Below are 20,145 nucleotides of genomic sequence, written 5' to 3' on the forward strand. Positions count from 1 at the left end.
TTATAAGAAAAACATTTAATTGGAGCTGGCTTACAATTTCAGAGGTTTAGTCCATTATCATCATGGCAGGACATGGCAGTATATAAGCAGACATGGTGCTGGAGAAGGAGCTGAGTGTTTTACATCTTGATCTTCAGGCAGCAGAAGGAGACTGTCACACTGGGCGTGGCTTATGCATATATGAGACCTTAAAGCCTGCCTCTTCAGTGACACACTAGCTCCAACAAGGCCACACCTACTCCAACAAGTCTACACCTCCTAATAGTGCCACTCCCTATGGGCCAAGCATTCAAACACATGAATCTATGGGGGAGGGGCATTCCTATTCAAACTGCCATACCTTCCTTCCCTCTTTCATTCTCTTTTCCTTTTTTCTTTTTTCTCTTTTTCTTTTCTTCCTTGTTCCTTCCTTCCCCTCCATCTGTCTATCTCTCCCTTCCTTCTTCTCCCTTCTCCTCCCTCCATCTTGTTTCATGGTCTTACAATGTATCTTGGCTAACATGGAACTCACCATGTAGCCCAGGCTGGACTTGTGGCAATCATCCTGCCTCCACCTCCCAAGTGTTTATATTATAGGCATGAGCTACTATATCTAGTTTACTACAGTTTTTTTTCCCTAAAATCTGTATTATATAGCATCTAAAAATGTGAAGGAAGGGCTCCAGAGAAGGCTCAATGGGTAAAAGTGCATCCTGCCAAGTGTGCCATCTTCATTTCAATTCTGAGACTCACAGGGTAGAAATATTCTCTGATGTTCACACAAGCACTGTGGTGTACACACACACACACACACACACACACACACATACACACACACACACATAAACAAAAAATCCCTTACATGTAAAACAAAGTCATCAAGAAAATAATAAGAAACCTACCTGAAGCTATAGACTACTGAGATTCTTTTGTAAACTAATTAAAATAATATTCTAATAATTTTATTATCTGAAAGTATATTTATTATGCTCAACTTAGCTTGACACCATCCTTTCAATAGTTAAAGATAAAAACTAGTATGTTCAATGTCCACATATCAAACCAGTGTTAATTACAGTAAGTAGGACAGCAAAGTGAAAGGGGAAATTCTCCTCATATTTTTGTTACTTTTCCTCTATGTATTCTTCTACAATTAGACAGGAATTAATATTTCACACAAAGGATTTTTATATAGAATCTTCGAATTATGATGTGAATATACCTTTTTCCACTGCTGACTATACTTTTAAATAATAGAAAGTCTGAGTTTTCTGAATTTAACTGCTTTTAATCAATATTGAGATAGTGATATTACTTACGGTAGTTGCTTCTTGGCAGAAGTTACACCAAACCACAGGGAAGTTTCTCTTCAAGGCCGTAACACATTTTGTATAAAGCTTAGCACTCACATGTCTGTATTCTGTAAGAAAACATAGGGTTTTGAATCTGAAGACTCTATTATCACCAAACTTGGTGATTGGGAAATTTCATGATAACATTACCTATATGTTAGAGTTTGAATAGAGGTAATATAACACATTTTAAAATAAACATTATTATTTTCTTCCCTTCTATCACATAGCCTATTTAGTGTATACACAGACCACTGTCTTCAACTAGTCTTGACATTTTAATTATATAGCTGTTGATTTTGCTGCATTCAGGATTTTTACTATATACTGATATTGCTTGCTGGAGCTCATTTAAGACAATTGGATTGAGCTCAACTATGCAAACAGTAGTGAGTAGTGAGCAAAGAATGGAGAGCTTGTGCTTCCTACTCTTCATTATTGAGTATGTCTGTGCTTCTGTGCGTTGGCAGAATAGTCCCTAAAAAATTAGCTATCTGGAATAACTCTTTAAGTAATTTTATTTTTTATTTATTCATATTAATGAACTCCATTCTAAGCATGCAATGCTCAAATTCTTCAGTAAAATTTTAATGTAACTGATTATCAGCAAATATTACAATTTATTAAGTCAATTTTTATTGCTTGTTGAGGAATAAGCAAAGAAGTAAATATATGTGTTTTTGCTCATAAGCCTTTCCCAACTTTATTCTTTTTCCTTTACTTTTAGATCAGATTATATGAGATATTTTTAAAAATTATTGGAAAAATATACATGACAATATTTTCAAGATGATTCTTGCTTCCTTGGTCTCAAGAAAATTGTAAGTTATTCCTCTATAACCAGAAATGATTAAATCATATTTATTCATTTTGGAGGGAACTGAATATCTATCTCTAGGTAATGTTCTGTATTATCAACTTTTTCAACTAGAAAGAATACAATTATACAATTATATTTAGTATTACATGAGAGCATAGACATGATTATACACTATATTCATGATTCATTAGTGAACAGGTCATTTATTTATTCTTTCAATCATATGTCATTGAAGAAAAAAAGTAGTAAGCATATAAAAGGAAGTTGTACCTATAAAATCCCCATTTCCAGATATAACAAGCCAATTTTCTCTCTAAAGCATGATGTAATATTTCATTTGTTACTATATGTTAGTTTCAGCCAAGTTTCAGAAATAAAAACATTTTGATACTATTCAATGACTCTTTAATAAATATTTGAATAGTAATTGTCTTGTATTTGATAAATACATTATATAGTAAAAATTCTGCTAATCTTTAGGTGATATCATGTATGGAAAGCTGTGATAATGATAAATTTATCATTTAAATTTAAATAATATTTTTTGCTTTTATTTTGCTGTTGTGTATGGTGGTTCAAGACAGGGTTTCTCTGTGTAACATTGCCTGTCCTGGAACTTGCTCTGTAGACTATGCTGGTCTCAAACTCACAGAGATCCACCTGCCTCTGTTTCTCAAGTGCTAGGATTAAAGGTGTGTGCTACCATTACCTGGCCTATTTATGCATTTTAGTGGCATAAGTATTTGGAACTCTGAAATCATTACCTGCATTAGCAGCTGCATCTCCAAAGGAAGAACCAAGTGCTAGCTGTAACATCTGACAAATCCAACTGAAAAAATAAAGAGGGGGGTTGGGGGAGAGAAGGAATCAGTTAATAGGACATCCAATAATTATTGAGTAACTATGATATTTACAAGAGCTAAGAACTGCTGTTATTCTCATTGAAACATATTAAAATTCAAAAGATAAAACTTTCACATCAAATATCAATGGTGTCTATAAATAATAGTTCCCATTAGGAAGAAGTTTTTAATACAGCCACAACTAGAACTAAAACAAATGAAGATAATTATTTGAGACAAACACAATAATTATAGAAGCATTTCTCATTATGACATAAAATAAAGCTGCATCACTGAATATTTCAAATTATCTAAGCTACATCATCAATAAGGGAATAAATTGCTGATATGCCAATAATATTTATGGCCAAAATTTCAAGATGAATTAGAAGTGGCATGATGGTATATGAAAATGTAAAACTAAGTCATAATTTCTTATTCCTAATATACATGAATCATAGTATTAAAGTTATGCTAAGTACTAGTAACCTAAAAGTATGTAATGATTTCATTAGATAGTATCTGAGAAATTTTTACCAGGCAAAAGGCATGTCTCTAGATGCCTACACTAGCAACAAAATAAGACCATCACTCATCTACTAATTTAAATACAAGTTTAACTTTTCCTAATGGATTTCACTGAAATTCAGGAACTGGTATGTGAGTACAAACAGAGAAAGGTAGAAGTAACCAGTTTGAATTGTAAAGACTATTAAATGCTTTTACCAGAAACACTATTGCCTTCCTGGTATGTTAATTATGACTATCTCAAAATTTTCCATTGTTTAGCCCCAAGTATTTACTATCATGTGAATTGATATTAAAAACACAGAATTTTAAGCAAAATAATAAAGACAACATAATTATTAACTATGAATTGGACTATAACAGTGAAAATTGTGATACTGTGAGACTATTGTCTTTTAAAGGTTATTATTGATGAGTTACATATACAATACAGATTTCTGTTTCTTGGTGACAGACTATAATTTTAAAATTTCTGTCTAGAATAATTCCTTAACTAGTTGCATTCAACCCCTTACATATTCTTTACAGAGTTGTCTATTAAATCAATGATCTATAGTAAAGAGGATAGAAATTTTATTCATATTTTACAGTCACATATCCTAATATCAAGATTTTATTAAAAATTTCAAAATGCACAAAAAATGACATAGAACTTTAAATTATTTTCTTGAAACCATGTAAACAGAAAACTAGATAAAACTGAAATTCTTATTTTCCCTCTTATTTTCTAGTATTTGACATTTGTGACTAGTGGCCACTTACGGGTCAAGATTGGCTTGATGAAGTGAGTTTCTGGTGAAGGCCTTAGATTTGTGGTTCAGACATTCTTTGTTCTGACTCCTGACATGCAACATGTCAGATATCACATATTCCTACTGCCATGACTCTCAACCATGATGGACTTCTAAACTCTTCCCAAAATAAAGTGATCCTCCTTTCAGTTGATTCTTTTTTTTTTTTTTTTTGGTTTTTTGAGACAGGGTTTCTCTGTGTAGCTTTGCGCCTTTCCTGGAACTCACTCTGGAAACCAGGCTGGCCTCGAACTCACAGAGATCCGCCTTCTTCTGCCTCCGGAGTGCTAGGATTAAAGGCGTGCGCCACCACCGCCTGTAGCGGTGCGCCCTCAGTTGCTTCTTGTCATATATTTGGTCTTAGCAATGAGAAAACCAACTAATACAGAAATATGATTTTAAGGAATGGGGATGTTGCTGTGCTAAACTTGACCATGTAGTCTGTAGGCCTTTGGAAATGTTCTGTTTGAGGAATATGGAAGAGCTTGGTTGTGTGCTAAAGAAACCCTACAATGCTATAAACAGAACGTCATGGGGCAATCTGGTGGGAGTTCAGAATACAAAGAGAAACATGGATAGCAGAGGCTCACTCAGCTCATGAGGTTTCAGAAGAAAGGAGGACTCTCTCAGGAACTGTAAGTGGCCACTCAGTTAACATTTTAGCCAAGTATCTGGCTCCATTCTGCCTATGCTCTGAAAGGTAATGGATTAATTTGTTTGGCAGAGGAAATTTAAAGATAGGATAACATTCAGGCTATGGCATGACTGCTGTTTATCCAGGTCTAGTGTGAGAAAAGGCCATAAGTAAGGCACAAAAATGTAGCTAGAGTTTTCCAGCTTGCCCACAGTCAGGACAAATCTTTGTCACCCGCCAGTCCCACAGCCGCTCAGACCCAACCAAATAAACACAGACACTTATATTGCTTGCAAACTGTATGGCCGTGGCAGGCCTCTTGCCAACTGTCCTTATCTTGCTAACTGTGCTTTTATTTTAAATTGATCCATTTCCATACATCTATACCTTGCCATGTGGCTGGTGGCTTACTGGCGTCTTCACATGCTGCTGGTCATGGCAGCGGCTGCAGCCTCTCTGGTCATTGCGGCGGCTGCAGCGTCTCCTTCTGCCTTTCTGTCCTTTTATCCTGCCTAGCCACGGCCGATCAGGTTTTATTTATTAACCAATCAGAGCAACTTGACATACAGACCATCCCCCAGCACAGCCAAGTGCAGACCATCTCAAACACCTGCACTCAGGCCCATGGTCCTAATCATCCTCTATACGGACCTGCTGGGTAACGCCACAAAGAACCTGAGAATGGGCTCCCACAGGACCTACAGAACATCCCACAGCACAAAAATGAGAAACATATTTGTGCAGTTTAGTGAGTAAAGGTATATGGACACATTTAAAGTTTCTGACAAGGCAGAAGTGAAAGAAATTTTAATTGTTACACTGATTGGAACAATAAGGATAAACCTATCCAGAGTGTGCTGGTGTAAGCCTTTAATCCCAGCAGCACTCAAGAACCAAAGATAGGTAGATGGACCTCTGTGAGTTCTAGGCCAGGCTGACCTACATAGTGAGTTCCAGTTTAGCCAGAGCTACAAAGTGAAACCCCATTTCACATGCACACAGGAGGGGGCAGGGGGCAGAGACAAAGAGTGTGGTTAGAACTCTGTACTGAAATAGGAGAGAGTGTAAGACCTCACCTCTTGAAGCTTTCAACTTATAGAATTGCAAATTCATTTAAAGGAACAGGCTTGAATTAAGAATACTACTGAAGGAGTACCTTGCTCAAAAATAACTGCTTAGAGATGTATTTTTTTTCCAGGTTCAGACAAGATCACCTACAATAAGGGGCTAGACTATATCTTGAGCTGACAGTAGAGTTTGGCAGCATCATCTATAGGTACCTGTTTTACAGACATAAAAAGTATGAGTGAGTCAAAGCTTTACCAAGGATATGGAAAGTCCTGATGCCAGGAGGTGTGTGATATTGTTGGATTCCCTGCAAGGAGGACACTGGGTGAAGTGGTAAATGTGAAGCCTAAGTTCCAACAGAGACTGAAGATAACAGACTCATGGGATATATGCTGCAGGCATGCTGAAAGAAGCAAGGAGGAGTAGAGCTGGCTTTACCTAGGTGGCAGAGAAGGAAGGGCACAGTTACTGGAACACATTTGAGCCCAGACAAATAGATGATGAGCTCCAGGTGCTGAACATGGCACTCCATCATTGGATAATTTCCCTGCTAGTTTTTTTTTGTCTTTCTTTTCTCTAGTCTTTCTTTGCAATGTCTCCATTCTTCCCTTTTGGAATGGGGATATTTAATCTGTGCCTTTATAAAATGAAATATGTAACTTATTTTATAACTTTATAAGAGATCACAGTTAAGAGACTACCTTAAGTCTCAGAAGAATCTTTGAAATTTTAAACAGTGTTGTGACTGTTAAAGGGTATAGGGACTTCTAAAGTTGGAACAAATGTCAATATGATAGAAATTTGTTTATTACACTGAGGGTTCATCCATAGGTGTACAAATTCTAATGGAATTAGGAATTTTCCATAAACACTAACATTTTCATGAAAACTTTTCTTCTGTGCCCAGGTAGATGCAATCATATAACACTATCAGACTGCAATTCTCTCTGGGATTTATGTATACTTTCTAATAGTATTTTATTGGACTATTGATTTTTTTTCGAGACAGGGTTTCTCTGTGTAGCTTTGCCCCTTTCCTGGAACTCACTTGGTAGCCCAAGCTGGCCTCGAACTCACAGAGATCCGCCTGGTTCTGCCTCCCGAGTGCTGGGATTAAAGGCGTGTGCCACCACCACCCGGCTGGACTAATGATTTTTAAACTTTAAAATATAAATGTTCTTACAGGCATACTAAGTGTTCTTTAATAATGTAATTTTATTGAATAATATTATTAAATGTAAACAAAAACTCAAAATAAATGCAAAACTTGTGTTGGGGTTTATAAAGCGAAATTCTTAAAAGGTATGAGTCATATCGAATATATTCTTTGTTTTTAAAACAGCATTAAAATGTATTTTTGCCTGCTTTTGGGACCCTTTTCCTCCTACTGGGTTGCCCTGTCCTCCCTTGATACAAGGGTTTGTGCCTAGTCATAACTTGATATGCTATGTTTGGTTCATATCCCTAGGAGTCCTGACCTTCTCTGAAGGGAAAGGAGGAGGAGTGGATCTGGGGGAGAGGGGACAGCAGGGACTGGGAAGAGAGGAGGGAGGGGCAACTACAGTTGAGATGCAATATGTGAGAGAAGAATAAATATTAAATAAATTAAATATTTTGGAAGATAGCAGTTCCTCCTGTGTAGAGAAGTTTTTGCCTGAGTATGTTAATAAGAAAGTATACCACTGGATCAAAGTTTGGGCAGGCCTGGCAGCAGCCCCTAAAACCACTGGCTTCTCAACTGCAGCACAAAAACAGTGTGTGCAGTACTCATCTGGTCTTCTCTCCTGAATTTAGAGGTGGTGAGGGGAACTGACCTGAGTGAAACTCATTCTACCTGCAGGGTCATGACTAATAAAGATCTTTATCTCTAATCCAGGCACATCCCTCCCTCTGCCTGTCTCTACTAGAACTGTACAGACTAATTTTTAAGTATCTTCCCACTGGCCTACAGATATCAATCTCCAACTGGAAAGGTAACTCTGTATGTGCTAGCTAGATTCAATACTGCTGGAAGGTGTTAGGCAGTCAGCTACTGGGGGAGAAAAGACATTAATGATTTTACCTTCACTGGGCATGGAAGGCTACAATATTGACCTGTGAGGCAAAATGTGCTCCCTGGTGCAACAGTAGTATGGTGGCCATGGTAGTAACCAACCACTTTTTGATTAGCTTTGTGGCCTGCCTCATGAGAGATTCTCATAAACCTTGTCAAAAACCCATGTCTTGGGAGGTTATAGGTCCTAAGGAGGAATAAACTACTGTTGTTGTACTAAATGGTCAGGTTGTCAAACTGTCTTCTAAATATGTGGTTATACCCATATACTTGCATATACTTGTTCTGTGCTTAACTTTTTTTTTTTTTGGTTTTTCAAGACAGGGTTTCCCTGTGTAGCTTTGTAGTCTATCCTGGAACTCACTTTGTACATCAAGTTGGCCTCGAACTCACAGAGATTCTCCTGGAGTGCTGGGATTAAGGGCATGTGCCACCACCACTACCCTGCTGCTGCTTTCAACTTCTGTCAGAGAAATATCTTCTTCTTTTTTTGGAGTGGGTAGAGGTTTATGCAGAGATTCATAATAAAAATGCTGAGAATATATGACTGTGAGTTTTCAGCCAAAGCAGGGTCAATATCCTCCCAACCAAAGCTCAGAGAATCTCTCAGAATAGGGGGCAGAATATAAAAATTGGAGAATAGGGAGGACAGTTGTGAAATGTATTCTCAATATGACATGACCGTTGTATATATGACCTCACAGCGGCTGTTGTTGCCTGCCAGAGACCTGCACAAGATTAATCCAGTTAAAATTCCAGCATGAACTGAGGAAGAGTTTCCAAGGCCCCAGCCCTAGCTGAGGAGTTAGTGGCATAAATTGAATGTTAAGGTTGTAATTTTTCTTGGGGCTGTGACTGCTGAAAGGTTGCCCATGCCCTACTGGATAGTCCTACACCCATGTGCATATGAGCAGTACTAATTGGACTCAGTGGGCTATTAAAAAGATGAGAGCATGAAGTTGGGAGGAAGACATTTTGGAAGAATCATCACAGACCTGGAAAGAGCTACTGGTGGTGGATATAATCAAACCACATTGTATATATGTTTGAAATTTTCTTTCATAATTTTTTTGGTGACTCTGGTAGATAATATATACATTTTTAAAATAATAAATACTATTTTTAAAAAAAACATTTTTTGACCCTAACTGATCAATTATTTCATATAAATATATTACTTTTATAAAGTATTTATAGAACTAGATCAGAGATGTTTTAAGGATAATATATCTGCATTTTTTTGGTAATCTCTAATCGAGTTTTACTTCTATGATCTATTTGTCATTATTCTTTGTCAATGGAGAGGAACTAAATTATGCAAGGAATTTCAAAAAAGAAACAATGACAACAACAAAATGTGCTATTTAAGTGTTTTTATGAAAAAAATCAAAAAATATCTTCCCAGTGGGTCTCAGCACTGGGGTTCATGCCTGAAATCTCAGAAGTCGGAAGACTGAGGCATGAAGATAGGTTATTTGATGTGAGCATGCATAGCTATCTTATGAGAGCAAGGCCAGTATGAGATCTGTAGTGAGATTATGTCTCACAATGTTTCCCTCACTGGTTGGTTGAACTGATTTTGTCAACTAAATCCATCATTTGTTCTTCTGTGTTTGCCAATCCTGAATCAATAAGGAAATGTTTTAGTCAAATATAACTGAAACTGGTCTTACACATTTCCCCATATAACTCTTTCCCATATCACCTCCCTCCTGCTCCCTATCTTCCACCAACCCCCTTCCCCATCCTTTCCCTCCACCACCCACCACCTCCTCTATATGCCATTGTCTCTCCCCTTTCTACCTTTGCCTGTTTGAAAGATGTGCAATATGTGCTCAAAAGAATGAGGAAAGTTTCACCCCATAGAAAATAAGCAAAAGACAACCAATTAACTGAATCACCAGCATTGCTTTTATTACTGTGGCCACGGGATTACACGTTGAAATCACATAGCAAATTTTTCAGTCCACTCTCTAGCCAGTCTATCATATTTTTCCTTGTCCTTGTGGTATACTTTTGCAATCTCAGGAACCAATGGATCATCCAGGTTCAGATCACACAAGAGGCAGCAGATAGACAGGAGAATTTTAGAAATTGTCAGTACTAGTGACCACTCAGATCACAGGATGTCACGACATATGCTTCCCTTCTCGTTGATATTTGGATGGTAAATTTGTGTGGTGATCTTGGGTGGTTTGAATGGGTAATCTGATGGGAAATGGATGGCCAGGGAAAGGACTGGTATGGGCTGTCTTCAGGCCCCATTATGGTTGCTTGCCAATGAAACAGATTTTCCTCCACAGGGCCTGCCATCACTGAGCTGGAGGATCGCAAACCATGTCCAAGAGCTCCTTTTGGATACGCTTGAGAGCCATGGTCCCCAGTCCTTTGTACTGGGTCTGGCAAGTTGTAGATGGCTTTGGTGATACTAGGGCTTAAACAGCTAAGAGAACCCAGGGTGGCACATGGTTAGGGTGATGGCTGGGTTCCAGTGAGGGTTCGACTGGGTTCCCAAGGAAGGTGGATAGGGTAGAGAGAGGGCTAAGGGCTAGAGACATCAGCTTCTCGACTGTACCTGAAGATTCTTGCATCTTGGTGTCTTGGTTGATGTGCTGTCCAGAGCTAGAAAATCCACTGTTGTGCAGAGGCTGTGATGCCTGCAGGCCACCCAACTGCTGGAAAACACTGCTGCTCAGAGGGGTCAGAGCTCTTGCTAATGACCCTGACTCTAGTTGTCCACCTCCAGTGCCTGAGCAACTGGCAATGGTCCATTGTGAGGCCACAGAAGATGTGAGGACCTGGCACATTGCATGTACCAGAGGGGAATGTTGGGTCAGCATCAGGGTGAACATGGGTGCAGGTGTCCAATATTATTAGAACAGTGGAAAATTGCAGAAGGCACTCTTGCCTATAGGCCTCACTCAGTGCTTATTCTCTGGACACAATGCACCCCTTCACCCAGTTACCAGAATAAATAAGATCAATTCAATGAGTTCTCTCTCCATTATAATGAGTTTATCATAATCTCTCTCTACACTATATGTTTAAGTCACATAGACTCTTACCTCTATGTGTATTCCCAATGATATTCTCTAATTTAAATAATTTAGCAAGTTTAATATATGTATCTTGGTAATGTTCTGGTAGTTATTGTTCTGAAGATTTCAAAATCAATTTGAATTAACCATTTTAATTTTCTAAGAGTTCCCCATTGAACAGGATGGTGAAAGAACAAAGAAAGAAGGAAAATACTAAACCCTATTTCTATCCTGCATTTATGAGCTTTAGTTGTTCTTATAGAAACAGTTTTGTTTGTTTGGAATGATTGTTCCAATAACAAAAATAGTCATACAACACTGTATTTCCTTCAGGGTTTCCAATATAGCTATTGATTATATATGTAAAAATGTAAAGCCAAATAATTACCATAAAATATGTTGGTGTGCTGGGGATGTCTTTCTCTATGCTGTGAATGTGTTGCTCTGATTTATTGATAAATAAAACGCTGATTGGCCAGTAGCCAGGCAGGAAGTATAGAATAGGCAGGATAAGCAGAGAGGAGAATTCTGAGAAGTAGAATGCTGAGTCAGGAGACACTGCCAGCTGCTGCTGCCATGAGAAGATATAAAGTACTGGTAAGCCACAAGCCACGTGGCAACGTATAGATTAATAGAAATGGGTTAATTTAAGATATAAGAACTAGATAGCAAGAAGCTTGCCACGGCCAACAGTTTATAAGTAATATAAGTCTCAGTGTGTTTACTTGGGTCTGAGTGGCTGTGGGCCCCTATGGGACTGGAGAAATCTCCAGCTACATTGGTGTGTTAGGTGTATCAATTCATTTTGGTGAACTGAGTGCAGTAATTTAATAAAATAATTAGTAATTTTTGTTGTTATAGTACACATATCAGGTCAGAGTTCCACTTTTACTGGTTATTCTTTAGTTATGAAAATCTCATTTTTTTCTTGCAGAACTATTCATCTAATATCTATCCAAATGATTTAGGAGAGCACTACTTTGACAACACTTTATAAAGGAAAGGATATGGCTGTCAGAGTGGGTCTTCTATTTTTAAGATAAAAACATCTAACTCACTGAAAAGAACTTCTCCAAATTTCTTATTGTATGATCTGTGAGCATTGTTTCTGCACTTCTGAATGAACTATTCATATTATTGTCATAAATGTTAAATTTTAAAGGAACATATATAACACTGCAAGTTTTTGAAGTTAGCTTCCAGAATTTTCTTTTTCTGATAAGGATGAGATTGAAATTTTTATCAAAAAATTGGAAGACATAAATTCTAATCATTTTTATTGGGTGGGATACTAAGAGCACCAATTTTATTTGAGTTCTCTAAAGGAGAAAATGTGGTCATGTTCTCCAGATCCTTTTCGTGATCATGTCTGTGGAATATACATTTCTATATACAACAGTATTTCATCTTCAGTGTGACTCACTTCAGTTAAAATAGAATCATTTGCCACCTGGCTCCAATTATATATTTTTAAGTCAAAATATTGTTAAATTGTCTATGTCTATGTAGTCCAGGCTGGCCTTACCTCAAACTCATAATTCTTCAGTTTCCCTAGTGGCTAGAACCATAATTGTCAATCTTGTCACTGTTAAATCTATCTTCAATACTATTATGCAGAATGATCCCCTTTAAGCATAAATCAATCACAACCAAAGTTGATGCTTATAAGTTTTCAGTAACTTTCCATCTCCTGTAGGGTAAATTCTAAACTTCTGTGCTGCCTCATTTCAGTCCTCTCCAGGGAGAACTGATCTTCTTTCCACATCTCTATTGCAGCATATATTATACTGCCTCACTAATTAAAAAAAATATTCATCCTCTTAACCTATTTTATCAATTTTTGATGAGAGAGAGGGCCTTCATCATTTTTGTCCTCTTATTATTTACTATATACTAGGCATTCAATATTTCCTGGATGATGCTTGCATTTGTTACAAATCAAATAATATAATTTATACAAAGACTAATTCTAGTCTTTGAGGCTATATTAGGCAGGAATTAGAGAAAGATTTCAATTCTATTTTGTTTACCTCACTTGCAGCTCAGAAACATTTCAGGGGCACTAAAACAGCACACCACAATAAAAATAAAAAGTGGGGGTACACTGTATTATTCATTTGATAAACCTTCAATAATAGTTCAAAGCCTCTTTAACATTCATCTGACATAATTCCTCTCTTAGCATGTCGTTATAAGGGCATATTCTTCCTTTACATAGTCACTATAATACTTTCATTGTGGATAATGAACTGTCAAAATTTTAAGAACAAAAAAATCATACAAGTATTCTTTCAAAGTGGTATCTTATCGAAACACAAATTTAGTGCCACAAAGGGAGCCTTATTTCATTGCCTAAGGCATATTATGTCAAGGTGAAGCTGGTTTTCACAGATCATACTCATCAGACTTTTGTCTTACAAGGCTTTGTGCAGCCATATAATTTTATTTCTTTGGGACAATTGCACAAGCTGGAATGGCTGGATCATGTACAGAGTACATGTTTGACTTCTGCTTTCTAAAATAATTTGCAGCATTTCCATTTCTAGCAGCAATGTGTGGATATTCCAGTTACTCTGTGCTTTCAATAGCAGTCTGAATTTTCAGTGCTTTTTTTTTCTCTTAAATTTGACCATGTTTAGTAAGTGGTACAATGACTGAAAGATGTTGGAAATTATTTTTTGTGATTATTACCTGAATGTCTTTGATAACCACATATTAGGTCAAATCCTTTATTTCTAATTTTTCTATTCATTCATTGAATTTTGAGAATTCTTTGTGTATTTTGGATATAAGCATATTTAAATACATGATTTGCAAATACTTTTTCTTCTGTGGTTTGTGTTTTAATTTTCTTAATTATTATCACTCAAAAATAAGATTTTTTTTTATTTCAATGGTCCAATTGGTCAGTATGTTTGTGGGTTGTGATTATATTATTTTATAAAATATCTGTCTTTCCCACTATTACAAAAATTTATCCTATTTTTCTTCTTTTCTTTGGTGTGTGAGTATGTGTGTACATGCATGCATGCAAGCATAGGGCTGCATGTATTTTAAGCAGGCCTTAAACTTGCTCTGTAGAGGATGACCCCGATTTCTGTTCTTCCTTACTCTGCCTCCAAATTCTGAGATTATAGGCAATGACGACTATAAATGAACCATGCCTGGTTTACATAGTTCTGGGGATCAAATGGGGGTACGTCTTGTATACTAAGCAAGCACTTGACCAAATGACCTACATCCTCCGTTCTCTATCAATACCACATTGTCTTTATTTATTAGTTTTATATAAAGTTTTGAAATCAGGTTGTGGTAGATATCAAACTTTATTATATTGTAAAAATATGTTTGGCTATTATAAATATTTTGCAATTTCATATGATGTTTATATTCAGTTTGCCAATTTCTACTTTAAAGTAAATTTTTTTCTTGAATTACAATGACAACTATAAATGATTTTAAGAAGAATTAGTCTTAATACTAACATAATGGCATGTTTTTTTCCTCTAAATGTACTTTAAAATACTTCAGCAATATTTCTCATTTTCTGATATATACTTTTTATATATATTTTTCATTGTAATCTCCAAAGTGTTAAAATATTTAAAAATCATTACATTTTAATTATTTTTGAGTGTGTGTATGCATGTGATCATGAGTGTGTCAAAGCTTGTGACAACTTTCAGTTCATTCCGTCCCTCTGCCATGTGGAACTTGAGGATCAAATGTGGGTCACCAGGCTTGGCAGTAAACACCCTTATCTAGTAAGTGGTCTTGCTGGCCCATTCAAGCATTTAATATATTTGGATATTATTTTAAATGGCATTTTAGAATTTTAATTTCTGATTGTTTGATGCTGAAATAAGAAAATACAAATGACTTTTATACATTAATTTTATATCTTGCAACCTTGCTCACTTCTCTTATTACACATAACCTTCAAAATCATTTGGATCAATTTTATATAAAGAAAATCAGGACATATGTGAATAAAAATTCCTCTATTCACATTTTTTTTGACAGCATGGAATAAAATATAAAGTATAATACTGAATATATGATAAGAATAGATAACACAGCTTTCTTCTTGACCTTAGAGTGAAATAGTTATTCCAAGAATAATTAGGATGTTAAATGTATTTTATTTATGGCTATTTTTTAATCAAATCAAGAAAATTACCTTCCATTCCTTGTGTTGCGAGTTGTTATCAGTAATTGATATTGTCATATGCTATTTTGGTGTCTATTGAACTATTAATATAGCTTTGAAATTGTTTACATAGCAAATTATATGGGGTAATTTTCATTCAACTGTAGTAAAAAAATCACAATAAAATCTATCATTTAAACCATTTTCATATACAGTTAATTAGTGATAAATACTGTTATATTGCTATTAAATATCTATCAGAAGCTTTAAATAATGCAGAATTGAAATTTATCTCCACCAAACACCTTTATTTGCTGTGTTCCCATGGCTCAATTTATATTTGTGAATTTCATTACTCTAGGAATTTTATAGTATTAGTGTGGGGCATACATGCGCTGCAAAGAGGGTGCCGAGAGAAATTCAGATAAATAGAGCTTAGGCTTTAAGGTTTACACAGAGAGTAGGTACAAATGGTGAGAAAGAAAGTTAGCTCAAGTTATTTATGCTAAGATAAGATACTAAAAAACACGAGATAGTGTCAGGGCATAAACAACTTGTAAATAGGGTGACCTTTAAAATGATTGGTTTGTTCCTTCACCCCCTCCTAGGGTTCTGATGTTTTCTGGTATAAAAGAGGCTTACTGCTTATCAATAAAGGAATTCCTGCTTAACTTGACTCCCTGCTGCGTTTGATTGTCTCCAGGTAAGAGGGAGGCTGGGAAACAGGCGCACTTGCCTTTCCTCTTTCCAGGCCACCTCTTCACAGGTGACCTAAGTTCAGGGTGGGGCAGGTCCCCACATATTAGGACTTTTATGGCTGGGGTTTTGAGATGCCCTATGTGGGTGCTGGGAACAAAACTCATTAGCATCAGTTCTAACAATGATCACGCCCTTTATTCTAGATTTAGGTTTAGCTTGTTTAACTGTACTTAAAAGTGTAAATTTCAGTTGTTAATTTTTGATCTCACTTATTTTTTGTGTATATGATTATGCTGTTTAGTTTTCTTGTTATTAACTTGACACAAATGAGAGACACTGGGGAAGCTGGAATCTTATTTCAGAAAATATCTCTAAAGAATTGGCCTGTAGGCATGTCTATAAGGCATTTTCTTGATAAATGCTCAACTTTGTTCATAGCAACATTATTCGTAATAGCCAGAACCTGGAAACAACCAAGATGCCCCTCAACTGAAGACTGGATAAAGAAACTGTGGTACATATATACAATGGAATACTACTCAGCAGTAAAAAAACAGTGACATCATGAAATTTGCAGGCAAATAGATGGAACTAGAAAATATCATCCTGAGTGAGGTAACCAAGGCTCAGAATGATAAACATAGTATGTACTCACTCATAAGTGGATACTAAATGTAAAGCAAAGGATAACCAGACTACAACCCACAGCTCCAGAGAAGGTAGCTAACAAGGAAGATCCTAAGAGGGATGCATGAATTGCCCTAGGAAGGTGAAACAGAGGAGATTTCCATGAGTAAATTGGGGATAAGGTGAAACAATGGAGGGTGGGGATGGGGAATGAGAACATGAGGGAACAGGATGGTCAAGCTGGAGCAGGGACAGAGTGGGGGATCAGTGAGGGTGATACCATGATTGTGGGAGCCCACAAAAGCTTCCTATAGAAAACTGCTTTGTAGATTGGAACCAAGCTTTAGAAAATCTAGCTGTCTTCCAAACTAGAGTTGCTTCACTTTAAAGTTCCCTATAAGAAAACAATGCTAAATTAGAATGATTGCTTAGTGAATTCACTGATAACTGTAATAATAGGAAAAATAGGTGGAATACTGAATGTTGAAAACTTACAACTACAGTCTAAGCTTAATGACTCATAATCAGAGTATATCACAACTGCTAACAAAAATAACATGAGGGGTTGAGAAGCTAATGAATGAGGTAAGAATACTAGTTCATGAAAATGTTCTTCCTCAGATTAAGATAATGAAGGATGTGTTTCATGAAACAACATCTATGTTCTTGACACCTTTTAACAGTAGCAGTTTTGGTGAACAAATAATCTTTCCAGAAATATTGAGCTAATATAAATCAGAAATATCAGTATTGTTAGAAGAACTTATGGTAAATATAGCTTTAAAAAATTAAGAAGGGGATAGTTGTTTTGAGAGTTTGGTGATGAATATGGAACAGAGAAATATCAGCTCCAATGAAAAGCTGGTAAGAAATGGAACTCTGAGCCACACTACTTTTGTCTGACTAGTGGCAAATCAATGCAGGCTTGAGATAGTGTGTAATAGCTGCACAAGGAGTTTTTGCTAAGAACTTTATGGCAGTTAAATATAGCAATTTCACCCTCATCCTGAGGCAAGACTTTTTGGTAGAGCAAACTGAAAATTCTGCTGTAACAGAAATGTTTGTCTGAATTGTGGTACAGAGGAGCTGCAATGAGTTGGGTAAAGGGACAGCCCTTAGTTAGAAACCATCTGCCACAGAGTGCATCTCTGACAGTTCTGGGACAGCTGAGAGAGCTCAGCAGGACAGGTGACTTTGGGGGAGGGGCATTGTCCCAAGAGTGTTACAGCCCCCTAGAAACAAGTGTTACAACTCCATAGCCATAGCACTCACTAAATCCTAGGGTTGAGGGAGTTATTGATGAATTAGGCTCGTTTCCAACTGTTAGAACTTTCAGAATGATATTAAAAGTGACTATAAACTCTGAACTTTACTATGAACTCTGACTTTAGAAATGATTTGTGTATTTCTTGTCTTGCTAGTAGTTTAGCTAATAAATCTCTTCCAGGTATTAGGAAATCTCTTCAAAATACTAAGCAATCTCTTTTAGATGCTTGCTAGTGTAAGTTAGTTCTAGATGTCTGTATAGTTCTATAGAATTTCCTTTTACATATAAGCTTGATAAATAGTTCTTTTAAGAGATATGTGCTAATATAGGTTTATAAGATAGTTATATAGAGTTTTTTCTTGAATATAAGTTTGTAAGCTAGTTATATAGAGTTTTTTATTGAATATAAGTTTGTAAGAAGTATAAATAAGTAAGCTTGTAAAGAGTTGTAAATATGTAGTGATGGAAGTTTGTAAGACATGTAAATACATATAGTAAGTGGCTATGCTAGTTGTAAATATGTATAGTAAATAATCATGATAGTTGTAAATATGTAATGTTTTTACTAGAATTATATTGATGTTAATGAACCAGAGTTTGGTAGAAGCTAAGGGAATCTTTAAGTTTGATGTAATTTATCTGATGCAGTTTGCATCAAGAGTTTATTAATTTAAAAAGGGCTTGGCACAGGTAAGGCTGTTATAGACATCTTAACACCAATTCCAAAAAAGAAATGCCATTCTTATCATCCTCTACTTCTATGCTGTGAGGTGTGGCAGCTAATGGAGATTGCTGTGGAGGTTGTAAGCTCCATAGGAACCTGGGCCAGAGCTGAGTTAAACTCAGTACTCCCTCCTGCCAAAGGCTGAGTCAGGGATGAGCAAGGTTCTTCCTGCCAGCTTCCCAAACTAAGACAGAGGGCACTTGATGGAACATGTATCTCCAAGATGGGTAAGGTTTATCTGACTGAAAGGGACGACCTAAGACAGACCCAGCTTATCTGAGGGGCCTGAAGGGCTCTTTAAAAAATTAAGAGGAGGGACCTATAGGAGCCCACAAAAGCTTCATAGTGAGATCTGAGCTTGCTTTACACAGCAGGGCTGCATTAGGGGATGGCTTGTCCATGTGCATGGTCACCAGGTGCTTGCAGTGGTCTGCACATGGCTGTGCTGGGTAGGTCTTTTGCTCTACCCCTTGGCATTCCATTAAAAGCCCTTTAGTAGAGACAGAAGGGGCTGGTGGGTTTTGACCCAGGCCCTCCTGAGGCTCCCGTGTTTCTAACTGTCTCTCTCTTCTATATTTCTATCTAAATCAGATCAGTGAATACCCTAACTGTCATCAAAGAGCCTTCATCCAGTAACTGATGGAAGCAGATGCAGAGATCCACAGCCAAGTAACAAGCCAAGCTCTAGGAGTCCAGTCAAAGAGAGAAGAGGGATTCTATGAGCAAGGGCATCAAGATCATGATGGGCAAATGTACAGAGACAACCAAACCGAACTAGTGGAAACTCGTGAACTTTAGACCAACAGCTGTGGAGCCTTTATGGAACTGGACTAGGCCCTTTGCATAAGTGAGACAATTGTGTAGCTTGATCTGCTTAAGGGGCCCCCTGGCAGTAGGATCAGGATCCAACCCTGGTGTATGAGCTGGCTTTTTGGAGCCCACTACCTACGGTTGGACACCTTGCACAGCCTTGGTGCAGGAGGAGGGGCTTGGACATGCCTCTACTGAATGTATCAGGCTCTGCAGACTCCCCATAGGAGACCTTGTCTTATTGTAGGAGGGATTGGGCGTGGGTTGGGGGGGAAGATTGGAGGGGTGGGAGGAGGGTTGATAGGGAGATCTGTGGTTGGTATGTAAAATGAATACGAAATTCCTTAATAAAAAAGGAGGTGCCACCCAGAGAGATGGTTCTGGAGTATATATAAAAGCAGGTGGAGCAAGCTATGGGCAGTAAGTAAGTAATTAGAGTTCTTTATGTTCTCTGATTTTGTTCTTTTCTGTGTTCTGTTGAATGTCTGGCAGTTTCTTCTGCAAAGCAGGAACCTGAAGGAGCATCTCACCTTACATTGTTCAGTCGTCACCATCTTATGGGTCCTGCATGTCCAGATACAACATTTTGTCAAGCAGTTTAGGCAAGAACAGTTTCTTGCCCAAATGGCTATTTTTGTCAAGAAGAAGATAAATTCCATATGGAGTGTCTTCAATGTCCATCTTCCTCTTTGAAGTAAATTTTTGCTGCTAGGAGCAGGCATGTCTCATTGTCCAGAAAGTCTAAGTTATTAAAACATTTTAA

At 37.0% G+C, this 20,145-nt stretch overlaps 1 protein-coding gene and 1 pseudogene across 4 annotated transcripts in view; both read right to left on the reverse strand.

Moving 5' to 3' along the window:
• The window catches only part of LOC102912650 (connector enhancer of kinase suppressor of ras 2-like), a 410,055-nt gene that overhangs the window by 21,331 nt on the left and 368,579 nt on the right, over positions 1 to 20,145 (reverse strand). For 3 of the 4 annotated variants that reach the window (XM_042269133.2, XM_042269132.2, XM_076562981.1), the window contains 2 exons: positions 2,916 to 2,980; positions 1,299 to 1,399 (listed from right to left, as the gene is read on the reverse strand). In XM_042269133.2, coding sequence (XP_042125067.2) covers positions 1,299 to 1,399; positions 2,916 to 2,980 — 166 coding nt within the window. Of the gene's footprint in view, positions 1 to 1,298; positions 1,400 to 2,915; positions 2,981 to 10,642; positions 10,777 to 20,145 lie in introns of those variants that run through there. The other variant, XM_076562978.1, reaches the window with a different exon arrangement.
• On the reverse strand, positions 10,013 to 10,646 carry LOC102911365 (ubiquitin-conjugating enzyme E2 D4 pseudogene; annotated as a pseudogene).

The sequence above is a fragment of the Peromyscus maniculatus genome, chromosome X, assembly GCF_049852395.1.
Source record: "Peromyscus maniculatus bairdii isolate BWxNUB_F1_BW_parent chromosome X, HU_Pman_BW_mat_3.1, whole genome shotgun sequence".
Classification (NCBI taxonomy): domain Eukaryota; kingdom Metazoa; phylum Chordata; class Mammalia; order Rodentia; family Cricetidae; genus Peromyscus; species Peromyscus maniculatus.